The 26,768-nt window shown below is 38.1% G+C and overlaps 1 protein-coding gene across 1 annotated transcript in view; it reads right to left on the reverse strand.

The window, feature by feature from the left end:
- dnah6 (dynein, axonemal, heavy chain 6) overlaps positions 1-26,768 on the reverse strand; it is a 199,709-nt gene that overhangs the window by 66,088 nt on the left and 106,853 nt on the right. The window contains exons 42-50 of the mRNA XM_048620328.1: positions 25,494-25,729; positions 25,047-25,308; positions 24,049-24,172; positions 21,133-21,329; positions 15,255-15,458; positions 9,831-9,956; positions 4,563-4,727; positions 3,308-3,375; positions 520-700 (exon numbers count right to left, since the gene is read on the reverse strand). Coding sequence (XP_048476285.1) covers positions 520-700; positions 3,308-3,375; positions 4,563-4,727; positions 9,831-9,956; positions 15,255-15,458; positions 21,133-21,329; positions 24,049-24,172; positions 25,047-25,308; positions 25,494-25,729 — 1,563 coding nt within the window. The remainder of the gene's footprint in view (positions 1-519; positions 701-3,307; positions 3,376-4,562; positions 4,728-9,830; positions 9,957-15,254; positions 15,459-21,132; positions 21,330-24,048; positions 24,173-25,046; positions 25,309-25,493; positions 25,730-26,768) is intronic.

Raw genomic sequence — 26,768 nt, forward strand, 5'->3', positions numbered from 1 at the left:
TCTGAAGAAGGGTCTAGGCCCAAAACGTCGGCCTTCCTGCTCCTCTGATGCTGCTTGGCCTGCTGTGTTCATCCAGCTCTACACCTTGTTGTCACTAATTATAACTTGGGTTGTCCATTATCAATCAGCAATGAGGCGATTTTTTGCTGTCAGAGGGTTGAGTGTCTTTGGAACTTCTTTTCCTGAAAACAAAATGTTAGCAGAATTTTTGAATATTTTTAAACATGTGGTAGACAGTTTGCTAATAAGCAAGAGGAGTGAACGGTTATCAAGAGTAGGTGGGAATGTGGTCTTAAGGTTACAGTCAGATCAGTCATGATCTTAGTAATGGCAGAGCAAGCTCAATGCCCTGAATGGTCTACTCATACACATTGTATGTAAACATGGAGATTGGCATTATGGTGATAGGAATTCAACACTCTTAGGAACTTACTCAGTTTTTCTCAGCTCTATTTTACGTAAGTTTTTTATTGAACATTTTCCATCACTGAACAAAATATGCTTTTCATATCACACTACCTTGGACTGCTGAAGAGTATTTATCAATTCTTCATTATCCAGAATGTTGCCTTCTGAAGTAAAAAGCAGTTTCAAAATTCTATCTTCAATAGCTTTCAGTTGATTTTTGTCTGCATTGATTTGAACAATTAATTGGTTTCTTTGTTCCTCAAGTTCAGGTTTCTCAATTCTCACAACATCACTGGGAAAAAAAAACACACCATCACCACTAAACAACAGCTCATGTAAAGCAGTGCTCCTTTAATATACCAGACCAGTTTGTTTGTAAAGTGCAGCCACATAAACAGGGTTCTACTTGTCCCAAGCTATAACTCAAAAAGCTGCCATGAGGGAAGCTATTCCCTGACAGAGGAAAAAGGTAGGCAAAATCAAAGAGTTCTCCTTCTTAACACTAATTTTCCTTGTCAGTATGGTTCCTGAAAAGAGCCTATCAAATATGCTGAAAGTCAACATAGAAGAAATTGATTCTTTAATACTTGGTTTAAAATGAATAATTGTTTCTCTATTATGGTTCTCACAAAGTAACAGTCCAATATTTAATGCAGAAAGTGATAGTACAAAATAAGAACCTTCTATTTGGATCTCCAGCTACGCTCAGTGTATCCCTGTGTAATTATTTTCCTGACAAAAGGGAAACATGAAAATGGGATGTCCAGAAAGGTCATCTATGCTGGCCGAAAAGATAAAAACAGCAAAAACCCAGCAGCAATAGTCCACACAGAAGTAGGAAAACATTCTGGGTTAGTCGAAATCAGTAAAGCTGCCAATTCTTTCTTTCCTTCCCTTTCCTAAAAAAAATCAAAAAGGTATCTACACGTGAAAAGTATATGTTTAAAAGGTCGAAAATTATACCTCTTTATATCATAATCTCATCAGCAGATTGATGGTATCAAAACTCTCTGGAATGTACAATTATGATTTGAAAAATATATAAATTATAGTCTGGGAATTTTACTGACAAGTCTTCACTTCAGGGCAAGAAGTGCCTGTAAAAGTGTTCCCCTAAAAACATTTGTCATGTTCCTTAAATCAAATACCCATTCATAGAAAACAGTAGAATAAAGACTTCGTGTTTTCAGCACGATGGTATAGCCACTATCTCAAGGAATTAGGGTATCTACTGGCACAGGAAGCAAATGAAAGAATATCACAAAACTATAATCACCATCATGGCTCGACCAGAAGGAAATATTGTGAAAAATATGTGCAGAAAAGTCTAACATTTTAGATTTAACAGCTTTCAACTTGAATCTGAAAAGCAGCATTAATTTTTTAATAATAGAAATTATTAGCTTTACACTTTTAAACTAGAGAAACCACTAACAATGGTGACTATTTGCATTTGCACTGTTTTGTAACTTACAGCTTTCAAAGACATAGCAGATTATAACAATTTTATAAGTACTGCACAGGGAGAAAATTTGTCTCGGTTTTCAGTCAGCAATTAGTGTCGTACAGACACTTGAGGACCTTAACTCAAGGCTGGACAAATTTATGTCTCGGGTGTCATTAACAAGGTCATTTTTTCTCTATGGTGAGGTTTGCTTCCTCACTATCAGAGAAGTTAGCAAGGAATAATTCCCCACAGATCCAGGACACCCAGCAATCATTTAATACTCTGAGGAGCATAAAGAGGCTGGAGGCAGGTCTTCAAGTTCTACAATCTGATTAGTCACCTGCTTTGTAGTCTCGTTCAAGTAATTGCCAGAAACCCATGATGTTGTGTGCAAGGTTTTGTGGTGAGGTAGGAAGGCATTCCAGGAGTTGAGGGAGAGACCCAGGGAACTCATGCTTTGAAGGCCAGACAGGGAGGAATCCCATAGGTGACCCAGAAATGAAACTAAAATAGAATAAACCAGTATTCTAGTTTACAAGACTAGAATCCCATCAATTCCAACAAGAACTCCTGTCCAGTGCCCAAACACCAGAGAGAATTCCCCTCTCTATTACACAGAGGGTTTGACTTAGCTGTGGCATCAATTGTCGGTTTGGAGAATCTGAGTCTCTGTATTGGGCTGTTGTGGCGCAGTGATAGCATCCCTATCACTAAGCCAGAAGGCCCAGGTTCAGGTCCTAACTGTTGCAGAGGTGTGTAATAACACGTCGGAACAGGCTGATTAAAAATATCTATCTACAATTGAACATAGACTATCTCAGCTTCAAATATCATCGTCAGGGTTTTAACCAAACACTTGTGGTCTGGAAATATTAAACTTAACTCCTTACATTGAATTTTTTTTTATTGAGCTATTTTTTAAACTGTTCTAAACTATCTTTCTTCATTAGGAAGAAGTGTTTTACATATCCAGTGTCAGCCAAGACTTTGTAAAGCTGAAACCAAATGCTTTCTTCAAGCTATGGGCGTTTCCCCCAATGTAAAAATGAAATCCAGAATCTTCTGAAACCTAATTTGCAACTGTTTAAAATGTTCACTTATAAAATTTGTAACCAAATTCCCATTAGGATCCGAGAAGCATCTCTCTCGTGCTGTGCTTTTCTAAATCACCTTGGCTATAGAGATATTTACAAATTAATCATTAATCTTCATAGACACAGACCCACATGCCATTAGTTCAAGATCTAAACTCTAAACGAAATGGCATTAAAATACATATAAATCACATCCCTTACACATGCAGGGAATGCAGTGGATAAAAAGTTTGGATAGAATACCAGATATTGATTATTGGAAAGTACATTCCAATAAAATGACTTGGGGTACTTTCTAATGACAAAAATATCTGTAGGATACAAAAGTACTCAGTCTCAAAATAAAGAGGAACCATACCTTAGCAGCTGATCTTCCAAGCCAGACTTAGTCACTGTAAAGTTGATAATGGTGACCTTTATACATACCTGATGAAAAATGATGAAATATAATAAATATGAGAAAATTACAATATAGAATTTGCTCTGTTATTTTCTGTTATGTATTAAGCAAATGAAATGAAATCATATCTGAAAGAATTATAAAGAAAATCAAGAAATGACATGAGGTAAGAGCAAATTCATAATGAAAGATGAAGTAAAATCCAGTTAATTACCCCAAGCAAATCATAGCTTATAGCAATGCAATCTCATAACATTATAGTCAACACTCAATAGAGTGAATCCAAAGCTCTCGACAAGCATAGGTCAGCTACCATAGACAGATAGCTTATGAATTTTTGTTTACTTGAGGGGGAAAAAACATGCCTATTAAAGTCACTTCCCTTAACAGGCCAGAATCCTAGAATTATCCCAAGTATTTCAAAAGAATCAAGTTTGTGATGAAGTATTAGAGAATGACTGGGTCTGTGTGTATACATCTGCATGAAACAAAATGTCCATTTCCCAACTGAAGGTATGGCATTAACTTAATTTTTCATCTACAGTATGATATTTCTGTTACAATACCAGGGAAAATGCTTGACAACACTGCATCACAAAAAATTCAGGCTTTGCTAACTCCACCATCCCCTGTTGTATTTAAAGCCTAATCTTCAGGTGCACATTTAATTCAAAGAAACAAGAGTAGAAATTGACGGTGGAATGCTAATATTCTATATTTTCAAGCTGGCTTGGAGTAAAGCTTCAGGGAAAACTTATGTCAAGAAATAAATCTTGGCAGATAAATGTAAGCTACAATAAACAAGTGCCACAGAAGTAATCTTAGAGGAATTCTTCACATGTTGGCCTGAGAAAAGATCACTACATAAGTGCAAAGGGCTTAGGTTTTTCTATCTCCTCGTTATTCTCTATTTCAGTAAGATTTGTTTCATAGTATGTTTGCTTAATACTGTGTGGGAAAGTTGCCAGGATGACTGCATTGTTTGTAGTGAAGCACTGGATGTTGACAGGACAATGATTAGATGCATGGTGATTTTTTTTTTGTGCAGACATAACTACCAATACCCTTATGAAGAATAAGTAAAGCCAGAATTATGACAAAGCTTAAAACAATCCTTGTATATTAATTAGTAACCATACACAACAAAGGAACCTGCTTCCTTCAGAAAAGAGAGAAGGGGAGGAAGCTGAAACACAAAACCTAATTGAAATACCTCTGGCAGATAGTGTGGATTGGACATTTTAGTTGTCATGTAGAACTTGAAATTTTTGTCGTAATCAATGTCTGTATCTCCCAACCGCATAAGTAATCTGCCACCTGTCATAAATGTCTGATTTAGAAGAATTGGCTCCAGAGATGGATCCAAGCTCTCCCTCAGCTATAAATTAAAAACAAAATATGAAGTCAACATCACAAATGGCAGTTGATTTAATGTTATGATGGACAAGCACAGATACAAGGTGTTGCTCACATTGAGTTAGAGGATATCTAATTTTATACTCATATAATCACATAGTTATTCCATGAAGCATTCCTCAGAATAAATATATCTCCTCTAACTGCTTCAGTGTTCCCTGATTATTTTTGCCATGGTCTTCTCTTCTTTATTGGTATGATTCCAATACTATTATATCACTCACACATGTCTCGTCACCATTTGACTATTTCCACCCCATGCCTTCTTTGACTACCATAGTTTATAGTACAATTCTGTGAACATGATTATGTCAGGCTGCTGCTCAACCGAACTGTGGCAGAACTATCCTAATTTGGCACAATCCCCCCAGTTGTTAGTAAGGAGGACTTTGTAGGGTTTTGAAGGGTTGGGTTTATTGTTGTTTTTTCTAGTGCCTGGGTTACTGGCAGATGGCCCATCAAGTTTCATTCCTTTCTTGTAGCAGATTGATACACTTTAGTGGTTTATTAGATTGTTTCAGAGGGGAGTTGGACCCACAAATATTCAATCCTCAGTGATCTCAAATCAGTGTAAAACAGAAGACTGAAGTACTTAAATCCATCTCCAGTTTGGAAACGTCAAGTGGATGATCAGTCTCAGATTCTTCGCAATATCACTATCATCCCAGATGCCAGTCTTTAACCAATTAAATTCATTCTGTGAGATCAAGAAATGACTGATACTAAATTTATTGCCTATCCTTAATTTGTCTTGAGAAGGTGGTGGTGAGTTGCTTTCTTTAACTGATGTCTATTTGCTGGAAGTAGACCCACAATGCTGCTGGGAATTTTGTATTTTGATCCAGTGATACTGAGGCAACACATGAACAAGGAATAGGAGTAGGTCACTTGATTGTTCAAGCCTGATCACCATGGCGGATCTGATTTTAACCTCAACTTTACTTTCCTGCACATCCTTGACAATCTTTCACCTCCTTGATAATCAGGAATCTATCTACCACTACCTTAAACATATTTAATGATTCTGCATCCCATGTCTTTTGAGGAAGGAAGTTCCAAAGATTCACAACACTCAGAAGCATTTCCCCCTCATCTGTCTCAAATGGGTCACCCCTTATTTTCAAACCATGACTCCAGTTGTAGTTTCTCTCACAAGAGGAAACATGGTTTACAAATCCACCTGGTCAAGTCCCTTCAATTAACCCACATCTGACTCGTCTGAACTCCAGAGGAGACAGGACCAGCCTGTCCAGTCTTTCCTCATAAGGCAATGCTCTCATTATTTAACTGAAGTATAATTTCCGTCCTCCCCCTATAATAAACCGTAACATTCTGTTAGCTTTCCTGATTAATTCCCGTACCTGCATGCTAACTTAATTATCTCAGAGCACTGCAATATCTCATCATTTAGATAGAATGCTTATTTCTACTTTCTGTCAGGATGGAAAATTTCCCACATTATGCTCAATTTCCCACTCACTTAACCCATCTAGATCCCTTTATAGGCTCCTTTTGTCCTCTTCACAACTTAAGAGTTGAAGACCCAGCATCAACGCCTTTGGTACCGTACTTGCGACATCCTGCCACCCAGAAAAAGACTCATTTATTGCTACAACCTGCTCGCTGTTAGCCAGCCAATCTTCTATCCCTGCCAATACATTACCCCCAAAACTAGGAGATTTTACTTTCCACAATAACCTTTAATGTGGCACCTTATGAAAAGCCAGCTGGAAATCAAAGTACAATACATTTACTGGTTCCCACTTATCCACAGCACAAATTACTTTTTCAAAAAACTCCAATAAATTGGTTAAACATGATTTCTCTTTGACAATATCATGCTCACTCTGCCTGAGTATAACAGGGTATTTGGTAAGTTCAAGGTAAAGTCTTTAATAACTTCTGATATTTTCACTGCAACAAATGTTAAGCTAACTGGCCTGTAGTTTCTGGTTTTCTGTCCCCCTCCCTTTTTGAATAAAATAGTTTGATTAGCTATTTTTGAATCTAAGTGATTTAATTGAATTTAATTATTTTTGGAAAATTAAAACCAAGCATCAACCTACTACTTTAAAAACCTTAAGATGAAATCCATCAAGTCACAGAGACTTGTCAATTTGAAATTCTGACAATTTACTAAATACTACTTCCCTAGCATTTGTAATTTTCTTGAGTTCCTCCCTCCCTTTCTATTACTGATTTACAGCTATTTCTGAGTGGTTACTTGTATTTTCTCCAATGAAGATGAACATAAAACTTTGTTCAATTCATCTGCCATCTCATGATCTATAATTGTCAATTCCCCAGACTCATTTACTGAGGGCCAACATTTATTTTATTTAAGTCTTTTCTTTTTTAAATATCTGAAGAAACATTTTCCTATATTTTCAAGCCAGGATAGTGAGTGGCTTCGACGGAAAGTTGTAGGGGATGGTGTTCCCATGTATCTGCTGCTGTTGTCTTTTTATGTGGTGGTGGTAATGGTTTGGAAGATGCTGTCTAAGGAGCCCGGGTGAATTTCTGAAGTGCATCTTGTAGATGGTGCATATTGCCTCGACATCAGTGCCAGGAGAGAGTGAACATTTGATAGAATACTCCCAGTTCACTGGAGGAGTGTGCTTTACTAAAATTAAAGGAGCTCAAAATTATCCCGCATAAAATGGCCCCTTGATTGGCACTCATCATTCAACCTTCACATTCACTTCCCTCATCACAGACACAGACTGGCAGCAATGTGTAATATCTACAGGATACAAATACTCACCAAGTTTCCACAGACAACACCTTTCAAATATGCAACTTCTATGAAGTAGATTGGAAAAAGCAGCAGACATGGATACCTTGCAAGTCACCTCCAAGTTACACAACATCCTTCTTCACCATCACGGGGTCAATGATTAAGAACTTTATTCCTAACAGCACTGTGGATGCACTTACATCAGATGGACTGCAGCAATTTAAGGCAGCTTGGCATTACCTCCTCCAGGCAATTATTGATGGGCAATAAGTCCCCCACCTAACCAAGGACATCTATATTCCATGAACATCTTTTTTACAACAGAAAAATCACCTTGTTGAAATGGAGAACATACTAACCACGGTGGGAGGGAATCTTGCAACAAATGTTGGTGACAGATGAAGAAGCATGGAAGGTAATGAGATTAATTTTTGTTTCAACTAAAGTGTGAACTAAAATATGGCGGGGAAATGCATCATGATAAACATGAATTGCACATTTCTGTACCACTTTTATTGATAGCATTAATTTTAATTATAAACAGGAGTTGAAAGATGGGCAGTTGCAAAACAAGAGGGATGACATTACATAGGACAAAATGCATCCACAGGGCCACTAAGGAAATGAATTCCTGGATTCTAATATCATAGATTTAAGATTTAACAATTTCCACAAATCTGCTCATTTTTTTGCAAAAATTCTAAATAGATGGCACTTATTGTTACTTATTCTGCCATCAGATTTGTCAAGTACAAGCTGAAAGGAGAATTCATACTGACAGCCAGAAAGCTAGAACTGACTGAAAGTGTTCTATCACACTATTGGTTTGGATATTATCAGTATTCTGCCTCTTTTCTTTAAAGGCAAGATAAATGAATGTGCACATCTGATATTGCAACACCAGGGCCCAGTAAACCGTATCTGCTAGCTTGCCACATGAACTTGATGAGTGAACAAGTGTTGGCACTGTGCAGTCAATATTAGACCTCAGCCTTCACTAACAATACTTGGTGAGGGAACAAGGCAGATTGCTTCTCCAAATTTGGTTTCAGCATTTGTGGCCTATGCCAAGTTGCTGAGTAAAAGACGAATCAGCAGAGCACAGTGTAAAGAAAAGCGTAGGAAGCATGTCTGTGTGGGGGGATGGGGGATGTGGCTGTGTAATCAAGAGAAAGGGGAGAAAATAAAGGTACAGGAACCACTTAGGGACTGGAAGGCAATTGGTCAGGAGATTGGGTGAAAGTCAATTTCATAACTAAAAGGATTGAGACATCAGTGGGCTGATGAAGGGTGTTGTTATGAAGGGTGCAGTGGGATGGATGGAGTGTGATTGCAGTTGGGGTGGAACAAGAGGCAAATAGCAGCTGCTGAATGCTTTAGCATTAATATTAATTATAAACAGGAGTTGGAGCTAGCAGTTTTGCAAGTACATGGTCCACATTCAGGAAAATGTGATTATTTTAAGTGTGGATTTTCAGTCAGGAATCTGTAGGGGTTCCTTTAAGGATGACCAATTACATTGGATATAGACAAATTCTTCTGAATGCAGCCCACACAGAGATTAAACAAGTAATAGGCACCTACTTTCACATTCACAAGGTCTAACACATGCATTAGAACACCCACTGTCTATTTTTTGACTACGTAAATCTATTTGGTAGTGCACTTCCTATTCGAAGCCGAGTGTTTGTTTGATGTTTGAAAGCCATGTGCAGCACCATCGGATTTACGTACCCTGAAGCTTGATAGATGCAGCTCTATGAATATAACATTTTAAACGTATTTAATATACATTAGCATCTATTTATTATTAAATATTATTTCAATAATACACGGACAAGAATACTGTATTGCACATGTATTCAAGTGGATTCGCTTAAGGTAAATGAACTAATGCAGATTTTGTAAGGAGTGGATTATTTCACTGTGTAAAATATGAGTGTTTACTAGTTAACACAATTTGTGAATTTGTATCTACTTCAAGCGACAAAGTACTTCATTTTAACTGATTGAAGATCCATATCAATTGGTTTAATTGTTCATTCCTGAGATATTATGCAAATTATTAAATACTTGCAAATTTTAGATTTCAGATGAAAAACTCCAGGACTCAGCAACAGACTTCTTAATGTCATTTGTATCTACACCAAAGAGTGATGTCTCCGATCTGATAGCTGAAGTACAACGTACCAAATATATGCGGTCATTTTTATACGAGGTGTTTTCAATACATGCTTTGATCATACAATTGCTGATATGCCCGAATAATGCATGGGCACTGAGTTACTTATTTGGGATGAAAATTTAAAAATATAAGGATACATTTACCTCTTCTAACAGTACTGGCATTCCAAGACGAATACTATTTTCCAACGTGCGTAAAAAGCCAGAGTCTGTTAGCTTAATTACCTTCAAACCATTTTTAGTTTCCATGTTTCTTATCCAGCGATTTGCCTTTGTAAACAAATCATAATTATAAATGTATTACTTAAAATGTAAACATCCACCCTTTATTCCCAATTGGACTTTGATTTTAAAATAAGAATGTGCAGAGTGAAAGAGCAGCCAGATGGACAGTTTGAGAATTACAACTTGGACTTTACTCATACCATAAGGTTACCATCACAGTGCATTTTGCAGTTGATCAACTTTCACTGTCAGCAAACAGGAAGCCACTGTATGTGTCACTGCATTATTTAATCAGATGTACTTTAATATCTGGCTCAAATGGGAAAGCAGAAAAATTGTCAGAAGAAAATGTTGGATTGTCTGAAAGAGGAAAGAAAGTCCAGGGAGGAATTATTTTCTACTTACAAATGCTGTCAGTGTCAATGTTAGAAAATACTTCAAATCATTTTGCTACCTGCTAATTTCACACTATTGCATTTTCCTGGCCAATAGAATTATGGTATTTTCAATCCCTTTCCTCCCAGAGTCAATCCAGGATGTCACTGACAGTGGCAAATACACTGAAATTAGCAAATTGTACAATGAATGGTGAGAAGACTAGTAATTTGCATAAGGATTTAGGCAAACAAAAATATTAGTTAATCCATAACAGAAGTACAATCTAATGAGAGAGGCACCATGAGGTAGATAAATGAAACGAGACGTCAATGATTCATTAAAACCTAACTCATAGGTATAGATAAAAATTATGTTTTAATCTCCAAGGGGGAACTGTAAACCAAATTTATTAAATGATGCTCAAATAAAACCGTTACCAACAAGGTTTCACTTTCAGTAACTTTTATTTTAAAATGAATGAGAACCAAAACAAATTAAACATGAATGTCAAGGAAAATCATTTTCAAATGGAAAGGCAAAATACATTTTTTGTACAAAGGGTTGTCTTACACAACCACAAGCACTCACTTCACTTCCTGTAGTAATGTGTCACAATGTAAACTTCCAAATTTGTCGAATTTAGCCTCTTGTATGTAGGCTATCTTTCTGACCCACTTAATGAATTAGAGTTGAGTCCTCTGGCAATCATATTCTATCCAAAGACCCCAGAGACAGTCAGCACCCAAATAACACACTCTTGCTGAAACTCCTTAGTTATCTCATGACAGTTTTCATGAGACAAATTTTTCAGACACTCTTGTGGCTCCCATCTTTAATAAACTCTATAAAATGATCTGGTCGACTCTGACAAATCTGAAGTATAACTGTTAAATTACACAAGTCACAATTTCTGTTCCACCCCTAACTTTAGTTTTCTGGCCTTTTTAATTACTGCACACACAGAGCACCTGTAAATGGGCTTTCCCTCTTCTTCGCTTGCTGCAGGTTTCCTATATCTGCCACTCTACTTTGGATCTGGCTACTTGACTTCTGTATATCGACTTCTATTCTGCCAGTTCTGCTTCCATGCCAAGGGTCACAAAATCATCTGGATGAATTTTTCATATTATTCAAGAAAATTGCAATTGATCCTTTCACACTTGATGTAAACTCGTTAAAGTACTCTCTGAACATTCTTAAAGCCAGTCACACATTCCCCAAAACAGTTTCCCCAAGAAATTACAGATTTTATCTTACTGCACTGCTCCTGGGTCTAAGCTATCACAACAGCTAATGAAATGTCACTACAAGAAGTATGGAATCTATATTTAAGTGGCACTTTATCCTCACTTGCAATTCTGTAGAAGACTTTTAGCTTAGACAGACTTCAGGTGAGTGGTGAGAGAAATGCCTGTAGGATACTGGTGAGATGCCCAAGCCATTTTAAGGAGTGGGCTGCATTTCAATGTCATTAATCAGCAATGTAGGAAACTGATTAGTTCTGAGCCAGAAAATAAGGGAGTGAAAGCAGGGATGAAATAAGCATGAGGGGTGAAGATCAAAGCACAAACTAGCTATTGGAGTTCAGAAGGGTTAAATCTGAGAACAAACAAACTTTTTCTTAAAACTGAGAAGCCTGCAGTTTTTTTAAGAAAGGGCAGCTATTTAGGGTGTTCAACAATAGGCGGACCATGACTTGGGACAAATTTACAGATTCCCTATGTACAACCACAATTTGCAAATTGAAGTCAAATCTTACCTGAAAAGGGGCAGATCTATCTGCTGCACACATGGAAACCTCTATAAAAATATTGGTGAGTGAACACCAAGAATTCTAAGCCCAGGAACATCTGGGATGTTTGCACCACTCTCTGCCAAAATCCCTCAAAACTAGGGGTGGTATTTTCATTTTGGGTAAACTACCTTTCAAATGATAAACTAGCCTCAGAGATAAGGAGTCACTCCTGTAGTACTGAAGTAAGTCACCAAGGCTCCTCAAACATGGGTCAAAAGTAACTCTCACGTTTTCAGTGAGAGGGCTAGAGTCAGAAAGTTCATACCCGAGATTTGAGCACTTAGTCCAACCTGATCACTTTCAAACTTGGATTTAAAAGAGTGTTTGGCAAAATGAAGCCAATTTTGAATTATTAGGACTGTATTATTTCAGATGAACAAATACAGTAGCTATAGTCAGGCTTAATTCAGTTGGTTTCACTCCCTTGCATAATGATAGAAAACAATACACATGGCCCATCAATCACTTAGCTGCCTTACTTAAATAAAATTTCAACTGTTCTACCTATCCCGCTGATTCCTAAACATTTACTGTATTAAACATTTCTATTAGCAGCTTCCCAATTAACAACCAGACAGCCAAAACTCCTACTTTTATCTCACTATGCTCACAACCAATGGGTTGCTTAGCACTCAGGGCAGAAACTTGTATGCAACTTATGTACAATGAACATACGAATTAAGAGCAGAAGTGAGCTACTTGGCCCCTCAAGCTTACTCTGACACTTAGTAGGATCACGGCAACAAAAATTGGTGCCACCTGATTACTGACCATCTATATAGGCTAAAAGATTTCAGTTTTGTGTTCCTGTCTTTGGAAAAATAATTTCAGTACCCCCATCATTGGCATTTTATTCACGTTTTATCTCTGTCTTCTCAAAAATCTTGAGTGAGTACGCTCTGCTTAAAAAGCCAACATTTAGATGGAGGCCTTTTTTCCTGTCTTTTACCAGGAAAAATGTCTGAAGTGGTCCAATACTGTTAAAAATGTGGATCAGTAACTTTGATAATGAGGATAGATTCTAATGTGATATGCCAATTACCTATTCTTACACCATTGGAATCAGCAAGTGAATTTACAGCATTCATATTCATTTGAGAAAAGTAGAATAAATATGTTCAGAGGTTCAATTGACAATTGCAACCTATTATACATTCCGTGTATGCACGCAGTTGCTGACGTGGAGGTGTCGGTGTTGGACTGGGTTGGATAAGGTCAAAAATCACACGGCATCAGGTTATAGACCAACACATTTATTTGAAAACACTAGTTTTATAAGTGTTGTTCCTTCCTCAGGTGTAGTGAGAGAGGAATCAAGAAACAGAATTTATAACTAAAAGATCAAAAGAACATACAACAGATGCAAATGTATTGAATAAGCCTAAAATGGCTGGCTGGCTGGCTAACTGCCTCCTGTTAAATCTTTAATCAGATGGAAAGAAGATGCAGGTTTCAATTGATTAAAATGCAAATCCCAGAATTTCTTTCAAGTCAGTGCCCTGAGATAACTAAAGGTTTTGTAAGTGTGTACAAGAGGTGACATCTCATGTCTGACAATGCATTTTAGGTGTGAGTCCTTGTTCAGAATCTGTCTGTGTTTTAACCTGGAGTCAGACTGGTTTTATTTCCAAAGCAGGAATTTATAGAATGCTCCATTGACTGACTGTGCCTTCAAATTGTGTGCTTTTTGAACAAAATGCAATGTATCTGCAAATACAAATTCACTCCATAGATTTATATGTACATGTGTGCATGCGTGTGCATGTGCGTATGCGTGTGTGAGGGTGGCGGAGAGAGAGTGCACGTGTGTGCATGTGTTTCTGTGTGTTTGAGAGAGTGAGAGTGTGAGAGAGTATATGTGTGTGAGAGAGTGTGCGCATGTGTGAGTGTGCAGTGTGTGGTGGGTCACCTGTAGTGCAACATGAACCCAAGATCACTGTTGAGGCTGTCCTCGTGGGTACTGAACTTGGCTTTCAGCCTCTGTTCAGTGACTCTGTAGCAGGCAAGGATGCCCCAGGGCATAGCATATTGGTAAAACCATGCAGACGGCATGACAACGGATGAATGGGCACCGCGCAACAATTGCCAGACAGGGGTATTCCCTCCCGGGAGCTGGGTGGAGCACTTCAGCAGTCAAGGGCATTCAGCCTTGGATCTTCGGGTAAATGTCCTCCAAGGTGGATTTTGAGATACACAGCAATGCAGAGTCGCTGAGCAGAGGCTGATAGCCAAGTTCAGCACCCATGAGGATAACCTCATCCGTGATCTTGGGTTAATGTCGCACTACAGGTGATCCCACCACACTACACACTCTTACTCACACATGCACACTCACTCTCACACACACACCGTCACACACATTTACTCACTCACACTCTCTCAAATGCACACACACACACACATATAAATCTATGGGGTGAATTTGCATTTGCAGATTTGTACTCGCAGATACATTCTATTCTATTCAAAAAGCATACCATTTGTAGACACAGTCAGTCAATGGAGCATTTTATAAGTTCCTGCTTTGGAAATAAAATCAGTCTGACTCCAGGTTAAATCACAGACAGATTCTGAACAAGGACTCACACCTAAAATGCATTGTCAGACCTGAGGTGTCACCTCTTGTATACACTTACAAAACCTTTAGTGATCTCAGGGCACTGACTTGAAAGAAATTCTGGGATTTGCATTTTAATCAACTGAAACCTGCATCTCCTTTCCATCTGATTAAAGATTTGACAGGAGGGAGTCAGCCAGCCATCTTAGGTTTATTCAATACATTTGCATCTGTTGTATGTTCTTTTGATCTTTTAGTTATAAATTGTGTCTTGATGCCTCTCTCACCACACCCTATGAAGGAGCAATGCTTGGAAAGCTAGAGTTATCAAATAAACCTGTTGGACTATAACCTGGTGTCATGTGATAGTTGCTGATGTAATCACATTATTATAGATACTGCAAGGAGCAGCTAGACAACTCTGATAACTGACACTATGCTTTGAAAGAAGCATCCCTTAACATTTAGGACAGATGAAATGAGAACATGTTAGTAAACTTTTCTAGAATCCACACAGGTTGCCAGTCCAACATTATTGAAGACAGTGCTGAAGATAATTTACAACTGAAACAAAGCCCCTGAAATGCACATCACTATTAAACGCTTAATTTACCTGATCCTGTGGATCAATCATCAAGGGCCACCGATGACCTCGCTTCACAAGAATGCCATTCTCGGTGGAAACATTATCACGGGGTAGACCATCAGTGTTCCATTGACGAATTTCAAATGCATCACCTAAGATGTTGATGAGACTGAAGTCTGCGCTGATAGGAATTTCCAGTTCTTTGCAACCATTAATCCAGTCATCAATTAGCTGTTAGTTTTTAAAAAAGTTGTAATTGATAATTGTAAAACAGTTCCTCCATACAGATTTTGTTTTACACCGAAGATGGATATATTCCAACTATTCAACAACCATAAATTTGAAAAATGAAATGCACCAGAATTAATTTCCTAATGTGCTTCACAAGCTTCTGTATTACATTAAAAGTCAGACTACAATATCTGGTGCTTCTGAATTCTGCAGCCATAGCATGCCATTGAAACAGATCATGTGGCTCAAGCAGTCTATACCAGCTTTTGGGCCTTCTTCCCTATTTTTCCTCAACATCATCTTGTATTGCTGAAGAAGGGTCCCGACCCAAAACGTCAGCTTACCTGCTCCTCTGATGCTGCCTGGCCTGCTGCATTCCTCCAGCTCCACACCTGTTACCTTGTATTGCCTTCTCTCTCAAATGTGTATTAAATTAAATCAATACTGTTTATCTCAATTGCCCTGTCTGCTATCAAGTTTCATATTCTCACTATTACTTGGGTAAAGTAGTTTCTTCTGAATTCTCTATTTGACTTTTGAACAGCTATTAGATAAAAATGTATTATTTGAAGTTCAATTTTTTGAGCTTTACTCCATTCAAGCAGTGGAATTCTCAGCCTAAATTTATGGCAAATTTCTGTTCTTTCAAAAACCTCTGCCAGGTTACACCTCAGCCTTTGTTTTTCAAGAGAAAAGAAACCTTTCAAGATAGGTACAGCTATGACATTCTGATATCAACATTGCAAATCATTTTTTGCAGCCTCCCCACCATCTTTTGATCTCCTTTTTTATAAAAAGGCGATCCATAACTGCACACAAAACTTTAATTGTGGTCCAACCAGGTATCGTAACAAATTTAGCATAAAGCATTCTTTAAGAACTAACCCTAAGAATAAAACTTAGTGAGCTGTTATAGCCTTATTGACGGTGCAACAGGAGGTAAGAGGTTGCAGTGAAACAAAATTAATATGCACAGTTAAATAAGCATATAGGTTTTACTCAGCACATCAGAAGACAAATGCTTTTAACAAGAAGCATTTTACTGCAGATGGATCGACCTGAAAATTCTGGGTTTTAAGATTTGTCTGCCAGTTCCAACATTTGTAATGCCCTTCCCTCTTTTAGTTCTCTCTCTCTGTTCACCTGTACAACACAAACCATTCTTATTGGCATTTTCTAACATTATCCTATACTGTACAGTATAGGAATAGGCCATTCAGTCCATGAAGCCTACACCAATTCCTAATCCTTATTTAGACCCACTACTTATTGCCCACGCATGGTTGTTTTTCCCTCTATTCATCTCCCGTTCCTGTGTCTAACCAGATATGCCTTAAACATTGCTAATGTGCCTGCTTCCACCACCTCCACTGGCATTGCGCTCCAGGCACCAACCACCCTCTAAAAAAAGTTCCCCCGCCTCCTGCCCTAAACGTTCCTCTCTCTCACCTTGACCCTGTGCCCTTTTGTGGTTGATCTTTCCACCCTGGGAAAAAGCCTCTGACTATCCACCCTATCTATGCCTCTCAGAATTTTGTAGACCTCTATCAGGTCGTTCCACAGCCTCCGTCTTTCCAGTACCCAAACTCTACTCATAACTCCAGACCAGGCAACATTATCCTGCTTTGCACCCTCTCTGAAGCATCTACGTCCTTCAAGTAGGATGGCAACCAGAGCTGCATGCAACATTCCAAATTGGCCTGACAAATATTTTATACAACTGTGACATAACTTGCCAACTTTTATATTCAATGCCCTGGCTGATTTGCTTTCACTTTTTAAATAAAGACATCATATTATTTAGTTGGGATAATGTATGCATAATTGATCAATTAATACTGCCTTTGCTATCTCTTCCCTGGACTCTGAAAATGTGAGAATGCATTTTTTCTGGAGCAATTTCTCTCATCTTCATGGAGTCTGATTCATTTAAAATATTTCTTTTTATTTCAAGTTTATATATGATCCCTAATCTCACATTCCTATGTCATATCCTTTTCCTGATGAGTACTGAATAAAAATGATCACTAATATATCTGCCATTGCCTATGATTTCATCATAACCATTATTGAAGAAACCCATTTCTCAAACTGACTTTTCTCTCATGTCTTGTGTTTTATTATTTTGTTTACTGTTCCTTAATAATTTAGTTTCATAGTCCCTCTTTGCCTTCTCAATTATATTCTTTTTTGACAACTTTCTTAATCTCGTTAAATACAATGTTAAAAGCTCAAGTCAAAGAATTACTTTTAAAATGCATTTTGGGCAAATTTTTAAAAGCAAAATTTATTGAAAGAATTTGTGCTTTAATTCTAATCAGAACATTGGAAATAGCGACAATAGAGGTCAGTGGTTCAATCGAATAAAACTACCATTTATTCGCACAGCAGCAGAAATACCAGCAGCCTGCTATTGCATGTATGTATTAAAGATACATCTCTCAAGTACACAGCAGCAAAATGATGGTGAATAAAAATCAAAACTTAATATATGTTTACAATAACAGAATTCTTTCAAATTTCTTCAATACAGACTTTTGTTTTGGAAGGAGCTCATGGAATGGGCTCAGAACAAATCGTCAATCTGTTACATATTGTGCCAAATTTGATTTTCGACTGAGTTTGGGAAATATTGCCAATATTTTTAATTTCTAACTAAGCAGAAGTGATAGGAAGATAAGAAAATTCATTTCCGGAAAGAATTTGAACTTAAGTGCAAGGAAGACGGAAGGCGAAGCCTACTTTGCACAATTGTACACCAAATGGTCTTTCCGTGCTTAATGTTGAAAGGAAAATCAGGGGTTTAGGTTTGAACTAGAGGAAGGGAGAGGGATTTAATGTGCAAGAAATCTGTTTCCAGACAGAAATATCCCTCTGAAGTGCTTATTTCTGATTTTGACAAAGCCTATAGCTGCATAGGAAACCTAATACCAAGGTCATCAGCCTCATACCCACAGCTTTTGAAATGTAACAGGTATTGGCTAGGTTTCACGAACTTAGAGAACCCAACATTCCGCTCAAGGTTGGCTGCTGGTGAGTGCATTGGCATCTATTGGGATCCAGCTGTCTGTCTGAGAGGTCTCCACAATTGACACACGTTCCAGACCCATTCCAATAGATATATCCCACACAAATTCAACCACCCGCAAAAACCACCAGATCCTGAAACCAATGCCCCAAACAGCAGTACCTCTTGACGATCGACAATTCCCCAGCACAAGCTCCCGATCTTTACTCCTGAGCACCCATCCATGTCTTCCCTGGCAAGATCCTCCTCTCCACTTTGGTTGAGAATTCTCTACTGCTCAAATCAACACTCCTGCCCTGGTCACCTCCCAGTTCTTGCCTTGGACAACTTACTTGATGCTGAAATTATCACTGTTTGCCTGCCTTCCTGTCCAACTGGCCTGGCTGCCAATCAAGTTGTACTTCAGGCTGCAGAGCTGATCGCTGAAATCACTAAGACACTTAAGTTAAAACTGTACACCATGGAGGAAATAGTGGGGCTAACTTAGACTGACCACTCCCTTGACCTAAGTTTTGGGCTTCACCCAAGTAGTTGATACAATTTTTTTTCAGATCTTTACTAACTGCAGTTAATGGAATTCCAGTTTCTTGACTCAACAAAGATAGTTAGCTTCCTGGAGGCAGACTGCCAGATACAGAACGTGGACAACCAGCATTACATACAAGCTTAGAAGATCTCTAAGCCTGTCAGGATGCAAAGGCAGCCTCATGCTGCCTTGGAGAGGGACTTCCCTGTTCCTTAGCACCCCGTATCCCTCTGTGGTTGCCTGGCTGTGGGAATCTATTTTTGAAAATATCAAAAAAATGGTGAGAAAATACCTACATATCTTTCATCACAGCTTGCTACTCTTCTCAAGCTGGAGAGTCTTCCCATAAACTTAAAAGGCACAAAGCAGCTGTTGTGCAAATCACATTGAATGCCTGTTTCACACCACCAAGGTTACATCTGGGAGCCAAACAATAGTCCTGCCTCTGTTTTCCCACCCACCCATGGACTAACCGTCAGTGGGCTGCTCAGAATTACTATTTGATCAGACATATCCAGAATTTGTTAACAATACTTTGCAATGCCAAAAATTGGCTGACTAGTTGATGGAGAACATGGCTGTCAAATGCATGATGATGTCAATGGTTTGGTTAAGTGGGTGGAAAACTGGCAAATGGAACTCAATCCAGAGAAGTACAAAGTTATGCATTTGGGGAGGGCATCCAAAGCAACAGAATAAACAATAGGCAGGAAATTATTGAGATGGGTAGAGGAAGTGAGAGACTTTGGCATGCACATGACAAGAAAAGTAGATAAGATGGTTAAGAAGGCATATTGTGTGCTTTCCTTCATTGGGTGAAGTCTAATTATAAAAAATCAGGATGTATTGCTGAAACTATTTAAGACACTGATTGAAGTTTTATGTATTGTTCTAGCCACTATGTTATGGGAAGGACAAAGTTGCTCTGGATATTTTATAAAGGAGACATACAAGAATATTGCTAAGGCTCAAATATTGCTAAGGCTTGAAAAATGCAGCTATGTGGAAAGATTCCTTTGCTTAGAACAAACAAGGTTGAGGGGTGACTTAATCAAAGTGTCGAAAATAATGAAGGACTTGGATCGGGTGGATAAGAAAGACTTATTTCCACTAGTGGAAAGTTCAGGGAGACAGCTCAGTTATCAGGAGGCACAGATTTATGTAGAAAGATTAGAGGGAACATGAGGAAAACCTTTGTCACTCAGAGGGTAGTGGGCACCTTGAATTTGCTGTCCAGTTTGGTGATTGACACAGAAAATCCAACTCACTTGAAATACATCTGAAGTGTCGTCACCTGCAAGGCTGTGAACCAGGTTGAGGAAAGTGGGATTAGAGCAGGCAACTAGTTTATATTTGTAGTACAGACATGATGGACTGAATGGCCTTTTTCTGTGCTGTAATCTTTCTATGGTTTTACTTGGAAAACAAGCACTGTGGTTCATCAGACCATCTGCAGGGAGCCACAATAGGTATATACTTTTGTTTTAAAACTCATGACACACTAGATCAATAGTTCTCTTTTGAAATCCCTATTTAAACAATACTTATTGATTGCTGTAAAATTATTTGTTTTGTTTGTAATCTATTTAAACAGATGATACAGCATTCCTACAAAACAAAACCAAGTTGCAGCAAAATCTGCATTAGGATATTTCTTCCAGAAAAAAACTGCAGATTGAAAATTGCTAAATGTTGAAATGCTATAAAATTTGTCAGGTCACAAGAATGTTAATTTAAACAGCTCCCAATTTACCTTATGCGATGCCTGCAATTTGTAAAAGGTCGAGTACCTATTTGTCACTATGTACTCTTTAATTTCAGCAAATGGCCACCATTCCAAGTTGAATACATAAATATAGCCAACTGTTAAGCAAAATTGGTTAACACTTTTAGCCAACAATAAACCAAGATACAGAAACAGAAGTTCTACAACCACTCAGATCGTGTGGTTGACAATAGCATGTGCCCTCTAGTGTAAAGCCAAAATAAACTATTAAAAGATTTCATGGTACTTAACACATAGCAAAAGAAAATTGTCTAATTTGCTTCTGTTATTATTGATAGTTCTAGGATTTTCTATATTTCAGTGATGAATTTACATTGAGAAGACCATAACATACCAGCTGCCGGTACTTTGAAGTAAAGGCTCCATAATATGCCACACAAGCTGCTGCAATGAAGACATTTCCAATAACGTTTGCTATTTCCTGTTCAAACAGAACTATGCTTTCTTGCCAGCGAATTTGTTCGTCTCCAAGAGCAGCAGTAAGTTTTCCAGCACGCACTAATCGAGCCTGTGTTAGTTCCATTGTTTGTGCTAAAGAGAAAAAAAGTGTTACATTCAAACAGAGTTACAATTGAAATTTACAATATTGTAAACAGCAATAAATTAAGCTGAGTAAACTGCAAATTTTTTGAACACACTTCGTGTAAAATATAGAACTGTTAGAATTTTGTTTGTCAACAACTGTTGTACTAGCCTCCTAATATTTCTATCCAAAGAATTCACAGGGAAAGAGAGATCAGGCAAGTGTATAATGGGAGCTCATCTGGTACTGATCATTTTTGATCACTGTGAGGTAAAAATAATCCCACCAATTTGCTGCAAAGAGCCTTGAACAGGATCTTTTGATACAAATATAGATTTGAGACACAATTTTTAGCTTCACTACCAGTGTGGTACTCTGGTTGTGTAAATCATATGCCCATTGTAAAACCAACCTATTTCACATCCCACTGATTTTGATGTGTTGAAAATTAGGCAGGGTTTGTGAAAGGATTTGAGGAAGTGTCTGAGGAAGGGTCACTGGACCCAAAATGTTAACTCTGATTTCTCTCCATAGATGTTGCCAGACTTGCTGAGATTTTCCCGCAATTTCAGTTAGGGTCTGTGAAAGGTTGGGTAATCTTTTCTGTCAGATTTCCGTCCAGATGGTGAAAGTAAAAATTACAAACACAAAGAGAGTAATGTCATGGAATTGTGAATCAGCAATTCAATTGCAAAACGAAAACTTTGTTGGTTGGTAAGTGGTAACCAAATGATTGTGTGGACCAATTAAATCTTATGTTAATCAACCTAATCAATGGGGGAGTAAAGAATCACCAGTAGATGCATTGCCATCTTTGTATTCTATTGTGGTTTACATTAATTCCTCCCAACTCAGTACTTCACCCACGTTCAGGCATGCCCAAAAGTAGCACTATTTACTGCTGATTCAGAAGGTCATGGCTTCAAACACGAACTCAAACACGAATTCAGGAATGTATGTACATAAACCAAGCTGAAACCCAAGTAGGAAGTGATGCATTGTAGGTAGAGCTATCTCACAAATGAGATGTAAAACTGAGTACCTATGTTTCCTCTTAGGCCAACATTAAAGATTTCTTGACACTGATTGAAGGATAACTAAGTTCTTCCAATGCTCTCATCAATATTTATCCCCAGTGATAACAATCCAATTTCTGGTCAATTATTTCAGTGACATTTTTGGAATCTCATTTGGTTGCCAGGTTTCCCTACATTATCACAATAAAATGCGGCAAAAGTATCCATTAATTGTGAAGAGCTTTGGAGAATCCAGTAGGTCTCAAAATGCAGTATATGAATGTGAGTTCTTTCTTTCATTCTGCCCAGGTTTCAGGTCATCCTTGTGTTTTTTCTCTCAGTTCCAGAGAGACCCCAGCTCCATGCCACTTTGTCATCTTGCTAAAATGCCCAGTTTTATTCAATCCATTTTAAAAAGAAATCTGTTTTCTATATTTCAACTCTGTTCCTTCCAGGCCCCAGAGCACTTCTATTCAAATTGTATTCCTTGCCACCACTGAGGCCCAAGTAAAGTATTCCAAATTTACCATGCTATCTCAAGATCTCCAAATCTGTATTATCTGCTATTTACACTTTTTGCTTTAATTCTACCTATTCCTATTACACTGGATGCTTAGAGTCATAGAGTCATACAGCACAAGTTTAAATGCTACATAATTGTTCTGTTCCATCCCACAATATTGCAACTCCAGCTTTTCAACCAACAACATCATTTTAGCAGATTATGCATTTCAATACATAGTCCTGTCATTATTTCATTCAGCATAACACCTGATATTCATCTTCCAGGATAACCAACTCTGTTGTGACTTCAGAATGTATGGCTTGGTCCCATCTGTACCCCAAGCCAATTCCAGTTTCAGTCCTCAGGTTGTACTGCGCTCCATCTTCAAGACCTGCAAGACTTCCTTCCCACTTCATCTTTAAGCTTTGTTCCCCGATTAACATAATTTCTCAGCCTTGTCATGTTGCTCATCCGAATCTTGGCTTAGAATTTCCTGTAAGAATCATTTGCATCTGGCTTATTCTAGACCTGCCCCACTGTCACTCTCTGAATCATCTCATTTCCAAAGTGCCTCTGAGGCAAATATATTCAGTTTCCTGATGTACAAGGAGTGGCTTGGGGGCCTTCACTCTGGATCCACAGCATCAAAAATAGTCCTGCTTCAAGTAGAAATCCAAAGTCTACCAAACTCCAGTTGTTTTTTTTTAAGGTGACCCCTTGCAACTAGTCCTAAAATATCAGTTAAAGTGAATTTTGTTCAACTCTCCAAAGGGCAATAAAGATATGAACTGCACCTGTAAGTTGCACCCTGCACATCCTCAGAACACTTCAAATAACATCACAGTCAACAGGTTACTTTTGAATTCCAGTTACTATTGCTATTTAGATAAAATATCACAAGGTTACAACGTGATTCTGGATAATGAGGGCTCCTCAGCCCATTGATTTCTCCTTTCAAAGTACTAACCTTTGTGCCAACTCATTACATATCTCAAGTTCTTAAATTACTGCATTATTTGATTATAAATGTTTGCCAACAAAATGTTCTAGTTGTTTACCATTCAAAATTATGGCAATAGATGAGTTGGTCCAGCATCCATGGCATTTCTTTGTACCATTAGACGCAATATCATTTTTACTAATTTTTTTTCACCTTTGAACAATGAAATTGAACATTTTCTTGGAACACTTCCAACAATAGCTCACCAAGCTTTTCTTTTTCCCCCACATTATCATCATACTGTTCTTGAAGATCCTCGAGTCTTTGATCAAGTTGCCTTAATTTAGTCTGTTTTTCCTTCAGTGTTGCCAAGGTGGCATCAAGTTCAGCCTAGTAATTAATTAAAAGGATGGTGAAGGGATGTGTAAAAACAAAATCTCCTTTCAAAAATGAATACAATATGAAAGACACTTGCGGTGTTGAGTCTTTTTTAGTAATTATAAACTGTTAGATCAGCTCAAAATGTTGCTGGGTCTCAACCATGCAGCAATCTGAACTTTTTCAATGCATACTTACAGCTCAATATAAAGTGCAGATTGGTTTGCAGGGGGTGGGGGTGCAGAGGGTGGAGGGAACGGAGGTCAGAACAAGTTAGAGACTTAAATTTCCAGATAAACAGCAGATGCAACACGCGGATGAGTCAAAAAAGATCTGTGGCAGGAGGCCCAGATCTGAAAAAGATATATCGGCAAACTACAGATTTCCTTTCACAGTGCATTAATTCTAGGCCAGCTAATTATCAGGCAAAATACAAGTTGAGCCAGCCAGCAGAAAGGGTGAAGGGATGAGTGGTAAAGAAATGTGACTGCAGAGAAGCAGGGCCCAGGGCAACAGCACAGAACACACCATTCTTGTGTTGCCCAAATGAGTCCTCATCGATGCATGAAATTTATTTGCATATTTATATTTTTACACTCGTTCCATTTATTCACCAGCACATACTGAACAAATATCCATGCTGCACACTCTATCCAGTTTGCCTGTGGATCTTATTCATATGGATTCAATGGTTCACACCCGATTAAAGCCAACATCTGGGCTGCCCAGCGGAAAACTCAAGTTAAGATGGCAATACAACCTGAACAGGCAAGTAGGTCTACCAGTATGAACTCTGTAACCATCCCTTTCCCATTGGGTTGAAGGGTTAATGTTATCCAGTATTATTTTAAATTACACAAATATAAATTCTGAGTTTCTAACTCACCTGAGCCGCAGCTAGTTTTATCCGTTTTGGCTCTACCTCTTTAGAAACTCGAGAATACAGATCCATAGCTCTCACCCACATACACATAGATTTGCAAGCTTTGGACACTTTCTCTACTTTTTCTGGCACGAAATCAGGGTTATTTATATATTTCTGAAGCCGTTGTAGAATCTGGGGTTTAATGTTGTCTTTGTCGTAATCCATGAGTTTCTTCAAAAAGTTTGAATCACCAAGAACTTGCTTCGCTGAAGCCCAGTCCGTTCTAACATAAATCAAATAAAATTAGTTTCATTAGCTTTTAGAGTCAATGAATTGATCCATTGATAAATCCTAAAGCACGACCACCAAAAAAAACTTAATTCAATAAAAGAAAAAAAATGGCTAGAATCTCCCAAAATGGCACCAGTGATTGAGTGAGCAATGACATCTTATTACAATATTACTCACTTTGTATTAAGGAGGATGCAAATGGCTTCCATGACAGTCATGACAAGATCTGGAGGTTTGGTAAATACTCTGACTTCAGATATATCTGCCTTGTCCAAAGAGTCAAGAGCTTTGTTTGCTGCATCCAAGGCAGGCATAGCTTCATCAAGATCTCGCTGCGCATCATCAGCTATAGCTTGGGTCTCTGCAGCTTTTGTCTTGGCTAAAACTTCATCTTCCTGTACAATTCTACGAATCTAACACAACCAAAAAAAAAGATATTTAAATTTCCATCAATATTTTAACTTTCTTCAGTTAATATATCACCAATTGAATAATCTGACACAGATTGTTATGTATCTGCCGTAACTGTGAAATTCTGAGAAATTACCATGTTCATTTTTATAACCTACAATTTTTTTTAAAAAAAGAATCTCTGTAAAAGAATTTTAAAAGTATACCTAATTTCAGTTGTATTCCTGATGCCATTCCAAAAATGTTGACATCTAGACTATAAGGACTGTCACTTAAATATTCTCATTAGTACATCTTGAATGGCATTGCCATTGAGCGTTGGACAGATTGAGGCTGTAAATAGAGTGTGATGGGCAATGGTGATAGGTGTGTGCAAATATCTTGTGTTGCTGCATGATTTATGTATTTTTTTCTGAGACAAAATGTGTGTGTTAGCTGGAATCTATTTATTTAAGCACTAAGCAAAGAAAATTCACAAAGTTATTGTTTCTGTTGCCATCGCTGCTTTGGACCAACATTAAATGTTGATGACAGAGATAATCAAGCAATGGTCCATCCAGAAAATGTTGGCTCCTATCATAGCACAGATGCTAAGTTGGAGGAGAATTAGGTCAGGTCCAGCCATTGGGGAGTATGGACAGATGTGGGGGCAGGTCAGGAAGGCAACAGTGATGTCAGGTTCAGGCTGCTTGGGTGAGGCCACTTGTCAAGTCGGGCCTGGGGAGCATAAAGGGTCGAGGGGAAAACACAGAAACAAATCTCATACATACCTGCAGCACAGTTGCACAGTCTCTTACATTCTGCTTTGCTGGTGAGCTGTATGGTAATGACTGCAGCTCACCAACTCAATGACAATAAGACCAGAGGCCCAATTTCTACTGAGGTTGTTTGGTCCTCACCTTTTGGATACGTCAATCATTCCTTGTGCCAATCCCCTGCCCACATACACAAAACCAACTAAAATGTCTAGACCATGATTTTTACTATATTATTAACTACTTTGAGACAACTGAAGCTCCAATATTAACAGTCATATTTGAC

This window comes from Rhincodon typus, chromosome 3 (genome assembly GCF_021869965.1).
Source record: "Rhincodon typus isolate 14 chromosome 3, sRhiTyp1.1, whole genome shotgun sequence".
Lineage (NCBI taxonomy): Eukaryota > Metazoa > Chordata > Chondrichthyes > Orectolobiformes > Rhincodontidae > Rhincodon > Rhincodon typus.